The sequence below is a fragment of the Triticum aestivum genome, chromosome 2D (genome assembly GCF_018294505.1).
Source record: "Triticum aestivum cultivar Chinese Spring chromosome 2D, IWGSC CS RefSeq v2.1, whole genome shotgun sequence".
Lineage (NCBI taxonomy): Eukaryota > Viridiplantae > Streptophyta > Magnoliopsida > Poales > Poaceae > Triticum > Triticum aestivum.
Genome location: NC_057799.1, coordinates 654,555,091 through 654,562,170, shown reverse-complemented (window position 1 = coordinate 654,562,170; position 7,080 = coordinate 654,555,091). Strand labels below are relative to the sequence as shown.

At 52.8% G+C, this 7,080-nt stretch overlaps 2 protein-coding genes across 2 annotated transcripts; both read right to left on the bottom strand.

The window, feature by feature from the left end:
• Positions 1 to 658: 658 nt before the first annotated feature.
• LOC123055433 (protein STAY-GREEN LIKE, chloroplastic) lies at positions 659 to 2,257 on the bottom strand. Its single transcript, XM_044479452.1, has 3 exons — positions 1,757 to 2,257; positions 1,173 to 1,664; positions 659 to 1,048 (listed from the first exon to the last, which is right to left on the bottom strand). The coding sequence occupies exons 1-3, from the start codon at positions 2,240 to 2,242 to the stop codon at positions 944 to 946; spliced, it is 1,083 nt and encodes a 360-aa protein (XP_044335387.1). The 5' UTR covers positions 2,243 to 2,257; the 3' UTR covers positions 659 to 943.
• A 95-nt stretch (positions 2,258 to 2,352) lies between these two features.
• On the bottom strand, positions 2,353 to 6,550 carry LOC123055432 (proteinaceous RNase P 1, chloroplastic/mitochondrial). Its single transcript, XM_044479451.1, has 6 exons — positions 5,346 to 6,550; positions 4,295 to 4,384; positions 4,000 to 4,181; positions 3,622 to 3,742; positions 3,425 to 3,493; positions 2,353 to 3,324 (listed from the first exon to the last, which is right to left on the bottom strand). The coding sequence occupies exons 1-6, from the start codon at positions 6,480 to 6,482 to the stop codon at positions 2,770 to 2,772; spliced, it is 2,154 nt and encodes a 717-aa protein (XP_044335386.1). The 5' UTR covers positions 6,483 to 6,550; the 3' UTR covers positions 2,353 to 2,769.
• Positions 6,551 to 7,080: the final 530 nt, after the last annotated feature.

The window sequence follows — 7,080 nt, the reverse complement described above, 5'->3', positions numbered from 1 at the left end:
GACTGGCCGGTCGACGCGCCGGAGGAAGAATCCATCGGCGCCGAGGGCAGGGTCAGCGGGGCCATGGTGATCGGCGATGTCACGGCGGCGGTGGTGGTGAGGGGCAGCGACGAGGTTGGTGGTGGTGAGGACATGCTCGAAACCAAGCTAGCTGATACCAAGGTGTTAGGAGCTAGGGTTCTTCCCAGTCTCGGACGTAGGCTGTAGGGAAACGAGGGAGGTGGGCGAGGGCTGGAGCGCGGCGGCCGGCGCTGAAGGAAAGAGGCGGCTAGGGTTTAGGGTTTCCGGCTCCTCTGGGAGCCGGGCAATAGGAATAGTCTTATTGCTTAAATCTCAAAATAGTTTTACAACTTGTATATATAACCACGATGTGAAATAAAAACTAAGATAACTTGCGGGCTAAACTTGCCCGGGGGGCATAACAGTCTGAGCCATGCCCATACGCAACAATCTAACCTGACTGTAAATTTGCCACCAACAAACCTTGAAACAGTATGTCCATACTAATCAAAGAAAGCCAGCAGCTAGCTTAACATAGAGGATTAAGACACATGCTGTGCTTATCCAGTCCTGAAACTCAATTGGATCGGAGGTATATATCTTGAGAAATGTGCAGCAAGACTGGTGAGTAAAGATACTAGAAAACAGACGACGGTACTGAAGAACAATAATCAAAATCAAATCAGCAAATGTCGTAAACATTAGATAAACAGGGGGTGAAATGCTTGCTTAACAAGGTGAACACTTTGGTTGGTAATGTACATCTCAAGAATTGAAGAATGGTGTCTAGAGTTCCTCCTCTCTTGCCAAGGCAATGCAAAGAATGACCAGACAGAGCAAAAGAATGAAATGAAAGCATGATTCTTTCTTTCTCTCTTTCGCGCCCTATCTCTCAAATCTTTCTCAATGTTACCCGGACCGCATTACCGGATCGGAGACCCGATCATAGCAGAAACGAGACGAGGGTGTTGAATATGTTCCATGTCCTTCGTCTCTCGGTGATCTCGCTCTGGAGCTCGTCGACGAGCCCCCCGTCCAGCAGACTCCTCTGCAATCCATTCATATAAACCCCCAACCACATCAGAATTGCTCAATATATTGATCATCACAAATTCACAATTAGTAGATGCAAACCATGACAGAAGAGGAGGAAGAAGATGAAGAAGCACTACCTTGGTGGCCTCGCGGAGGGCGCCCCAGCACTCGATGCGGTTGTACTTGCGGGAGGAGGAGTGGAAGTGCACCCACACCCTGGCGTCCATGAGCTCGGGCCGGGCGGCGAAGAGGGCGGCGTCGCCGTGCACCACGGCCTTGAGCACCAGCGGCAGCTCCTTGGAGAAGACGTAGTAGCGGAACCCAGCGGCCAGCTCCTGCAGCGGGTTCGGCCCGCTGACGTGGCAGTGCAGGTGCAGCGTCATCTCCCCTCCGCCCGGCCCGCCGGTGCAGGTCATCTCCTTCCACTCGGCGAAGACGTCGTCGCGCCGCCACCCCCACCGCCGCAGCTGCTCGCTCGTGATGGTCTCCGACACCGCCAGCGTCAGGTTCGCGGTGAAGTCGCAGTGGCTCAGCGTGTAGGCCCTCGGGAACGCCTCACCGGCGCCGGCGTACTGCACCGTCAGCTTCGCCGCGTCGAAGGTCGTCGGCGCGCCCAGCACCTTGGCCGCCTGGACAGAGCAGAAAAAGGTGCCGCTCCGATTGTCAGGTGTGAGCTAAGGGAGAAGAAGAAAGGAAGAAGAAGCAAGCTAGTTGAGCTTACGAGGGAGGAAGAGAGCAGGTCGGATCTCCGGCCGCCGTCGCAGCAGACGACCAAGAAGCGCCTCCGGCTCCTGCCCCTGCCGCCGCCGCCGGTGGCCGTGGTGCTGGTGACGGCGGCGGAGAAGCAGAGCGCGGCGCTGCGCGACGCCATTGGGAATCTCGCATCAACAACAAGCCCCTGCTCGCCGTGGCATCCTGCAGCCGCCTCCTCCCGCTGCTGCTCCGACCGGCCGCCCGCCCAAACTCCTTCTCCTCCTCCTCCGGTGGCTGGTGGTGCCGCGTGCTTGGCACAAGAAGTGAGAGAGAGGGATGTACGTGGCTGCTGCCTGAGCTGCACGAGAGAGAGAGAGAGGTGGATTGGGTGGGCAGCAATCCATGGCTGCCGCTTGCCCCTAGTATTTTTCCATGGCTGTGGACGACGCAGCGGCGGGCTCCACGCCAAGGGATCACACGTGGCGCGCTCCCATTCGCTGCCTTGCACATGCATGGATAACGCAACACCCAATTCCCTCACTGACACCAAGGGACCCACCACCACACCCAGTTTTCTCAAACCAGCTACATTAAGGGCATCTAACAATCATCTAAAAATGCTGCTAAAAAAAACAATCATCTAAAAATGACTGTAAAAAACAGTTGTTTCTACTGCCAAATTACCAGTGGCTCAAGCAGTCAATTACACCATGATGATACCAAATTCTTGTAGGAGTACAATGAGTTTACAGGGTTAAAAAAATCATCCACATTCAGCAATTACCTTGCTACAGCAAACAAAATTTTCATTTTCATGGGCCATGTGAACTGTGGAGTAACTTCACAGATGTAAGATGTTGGTGGCCAGCTCAACTTTACTTGCTGCATAACCTCAGCCTCAATCAAGAGCTGCTAAGCTATAGGGTGCACTAGTGGCTCTGTTTCTTCTTAAATCTAAAATAAATAGGCCCAAATCTGGGTGCTATTTTTCTACTTCTGCTATATGCTCATGCACCCCCATAACATGAGTTCTAGCAAAGGCTACCAACCCAGATCACTTAACCTCGCTTGGGGCGGTGGTGAAGACGATCCCTCGGAAGTTTTGCTGGTGGTGGAAGCTTGGGGCAGCGAAGAAGACGGTCTCTCTGAAGTTTTCCTGGTGGCCGGAACTTGGGACGGCGGAGAAGAAGGTCTCTCTGAAGTTCTCCTGGTGGCGCGAGCTTGGGGTGGTGGAGAAGACGGTCTCTCAGAAGTTTTCCTGGTGGCGCGAGCTTGGGGTGGCGGAGAAGGCGGTCTCTCCAAAGTTTTGCTGGTGGCGCGAGCTTGGGGCGGCGGAGAAGGCGATCTTTCCAAAGTTTTGCTAGTGGCACGAGCTTGGGGCGGCGGAGAAGGCGGTCTCTCCGAAGTTTTGCTGGAGGCGCGAGCTTGGGGCGGTGGAGAAGGCGGTCTCTCCGAAGTTTTGCTGGTGGCGCGAGCTTGGGGCGGTGGAGAAGGTGGTCCCTCCGAAGTTTTCCTGGTGGCACAGACCCACTGCCGCGGGCTCTCGATGTCGTCTCCGGTCGTCGTCGGCACGTGCCAGCTCCCGGCTTCGGATTCCTGCATCCAAGGACGACAACTCCGTTTGTTTCAGCATGCATTCATGAACTGCTGATGCTGACGCAGGGCAATGCGCCTGACTCGGAGTTAGATTAATCACCTGAATGACAATTGAATAAGGAGGCGGCAAGTGGAAAGTAGGACCGCGGCCCGAGTATGTTAGCCTGACCTGCATAGAGTTTGCCGGGGTTCTTTAGATCAAAATTCTCAAAGAGATAATTCAGTGCATCCACGACTGATGCATTGACACTGAACCAGGGCTTAAGATGTGTTGGGTTCTGCAGTAAGAAAACAAACCTGGTGCTTTTCTTTCCATCTGGGGAAGAAACTAGTGCCGAGAAGTTGAAACAAGTGGTCCCGCATCTCGTCGTTCGTAACAAGCAATGAACGGCAACTAACTGCTGCATACAGCCAATACCTGCAGCAGAAAAGGGGAGAGATTATTTGTAAAGGTGAAAAAGCTAAAGCACAACTCAGGGCTAGAAAAATAAATTCATCAATTGGGGGAGCAGTCATATCCCAAATCTCTGCCTCAAATTTCTCACGATTATCTATTGAAATTTATGAAACAGTAAAGAGCACAACGGTTGCTTCATTAGAGCCTACTACTCCCAGCTAGCTGAAGTAAGGGATGCAGACAATAATGCATATGTTAAGCAGGAAACATGGGCTCACCAATCATCATTGGAACCAGGAGGAGTAGAATATAGTGCTCCAGCATTCCGCCAACTCTCTATGAGCTTCTGATTCTGTGGTGCTTTTGCAGGGCCACAATTTACCCGGCTCCTATGCAAAACGATCAGTGGCAATTTCTTTGACTTGGTTACTCTCTGTATGCCATTTACAACAGAGTTCACCTGCAACAAAAATCATAGTTCATAGCAGGAGCGTTAGCCGTGTTTCTCTGCCTGCATGTCAAGAACAATTGTATCATACTAGGATTTTGCCTGCCGGACAGCATTCCTTTTACCTGAGAAAAACTGAAAGCTTTACTGTTGTAAAGGCCGACATTAGCAGCATCAATAACAGCGTCGAATGGTCCATTTCGACGGAGCCAGTCCTGGAGAGACCAGGTTATCAATTAGACAGAGAAGCTTCCGGTGCAGAATATAAGCAGTTAATTAAATAAATCACAAAAAAAGAACAAAACAAACGGTCGTAAAACAATCTTTGTCATCAGAAATAAACTTGCCAAGTAACTCAACCCAAAAGGATTTTGGTTACTATATGGGTAAAAACTTAAACCAAGAGGTGAAGTGCGAACAAATAACATGTTGGCAGAAGCGCTTCCGTCCATGATCAAACATTTGATGCTGACAAGCTGCATCAAGTTTTATGGAGTAATGACAATGACTGGCAATAGTAGCTTCCCATTACAACTCTTATTATGTGTGGTTCACCTTCAGTTATGAGCCCATACATTGAAGTCAAGTTTAAACAAGCAACTTAATTTGGAGGCAATAACTCAATAAGCTCTCATATCATATGGTCCAAATAAGCTTAAACTTGGTGTGGCTTGTTGGACAGTTTTCATAACAAAAATGGTTTGTTTACTGGAGAAGCTCCAATCAGGCCAAACGAGTTCTTTACTACGCTGGTTAGTACTACCAAAATAACAGCCAAAAGACATAACTTGGTACAGATGGGTGTTACATTGTGCGTCTAGGTTAAGTTTCTCACAGTACCCGAAATTGAAATCTGCTAAAAGGTCGCAAGCCACACACAAAATGTGTGCATTCCTATAAAAAATTATAGCACTGCACATTATAAAATGTGTTCTAACCATTCCAAAATTCTTATCAGCCACCATGACAACTGAGAAGATGGGCCGATGGGGCCTCCGAATCCTTACCAAAATCCATACATGGAGTATATGGAAACAAGTATGCATACTCGTACTACGTTAAATTGTTGGTAATACAGTAGTAGGGTGTTGTGGTAAAGAAAGCAACATTGTGTGTAAGCATTATAGAATCAACATGTAACTATTTGGGGGTGAGAGAATGAACCAAGCATTGTACCTGAAACCGTACGAAATCGTCCCTGACCTCGCGCTTGCACGCGAGTTCGGCAAGGGACTTGGCAAAGGTCTCTGTCTCAGAAGGATCAATGTCTATGCACACGAGCTTCTCGCCGCAGCGCTGGCATTTGCCGTTCTTGTCCATCTCGCTCTGCCCGACGTCCCATTGCCCCTTGCCGAGCCAGCCCTGGCCATGCCAGCCGCCGCCGCCCTTCACCACGCCTTCCCTGACCTTCCTGGCGTCCCACTTCTCCACCCCGGCCTCCGCCGCGGCGTCCGACCGGAACCAGGCCTCGACCACCTGGGCGGTGGCCTCGCACACCTGCCTGACGAGCGTGCGCGTCCTGTGCAGCACCCTGTACACCTGGTCGGCCCTCCCGGTGTCGGCATTGACCCGGAGCAGCGCGGCGAGCTCGGTCTCCTCCGGCACGACCCCTCCGGCGTCCATGTGGGCCTCGACCTCGGCGGCCCCGACGGCGTCGCGGGCGTCGCAGTAGGCGAAGAGGGCCGGGCCGTAGGAGCGGAGGCGCGGCGGGATGCCGGCGGCGGCCATGCGGCGGACGACGGAGAAGGCCATGGCCGGGTCCCGGACGGCGGCGGCGAGGCGGGCGAGGCTGGTGAGCGTGGCCTCGTTGGGCTCCACGCCCTGCGCCTCCATGGCGGCGAAGATCTCGAAGCCGCGGCGCGCGGCGTCGGCGTCCTCGGCCGCCGCGTTGGAGCAGAGGTAGAGCAGGCAGTTGTAGTGGTGGAGGGCGAGCGGGACGGCGGTGGCCGGGTCGACCGCGGCCGCGTAGAGCTCCAGCGCCGTGGCGAGGTCCGCGTCGCGGGAGCACATGTCGAGCCGGTGCCTGAGCATGCCCTCCGGGGACTCCCGCAAGCGCCGGCGCCGGGCGGCCTTGGTCTCCACGCCCTCCCCCGTCGGCGTCGGCGGAGCGGGGGAGGGCGGACCGGGCGCCGCGGGAGGAGGGGGGTCGTCGAGGGCCGTGGCGGTGGAGGAGGAGGAGGAGTGGCGGCGCCGGCGGGCGAAGGGGAGGGACGAGCGGCGCGGGGAGGGGAGGAGGCGGTGCGGCCAGGACCGGGAGTGGAAGAGGAGGGCGGCCGTGGGGCGGAGGACCCCCGCCGCCGCCGCCAGCCGCATCGCCGGACGATGGTGGATTGGAGAGGACGACTTATCTGGAAAAAATCAATTCTTTTGTTTCCAGGCAGGGCAACTGTCTGTCTGTTTATCCATCACTTATCTGAACCGTTGATTCAAATTAAATTCGTAGGATTCACATGTTTTTTGGATGATTTCGACTCATATTTCGAGCTCCTTTGATTCGAAGGGAAATCATCAGATTGTAGGCTGATTTCGTTCCTTGGAAAAGTTTCCCTATGTACACATTTGATTCATAATAAAATTGTTATTTTTTTGGGTAATGTTATCTGGCAAACGTCAGCTGGGAGAGGGATGGCAAGCGAATGTTTTTTTTTTTGGCAAGTTTAGTTGGTAAGAGACTGCAAATCTTGTTTTTTTTGGCCGCAAAAGTTCTCTTCTTCTCAGAAAATGTCATGTGTTTCTGAAGAAACTATTAACCCCATACAACTAAACTTGCCACCTGGAATGTTCGCAAATGCCAACTTCTCCCAGCGAACATTTCTTTAGGAATTTTTTTCTAAGGACCGCATTGCAAATATCTTGTTCCAATTCATTTGTTTGTCTTGTAATCTCAAACACTCGTTGATGCACATGACTC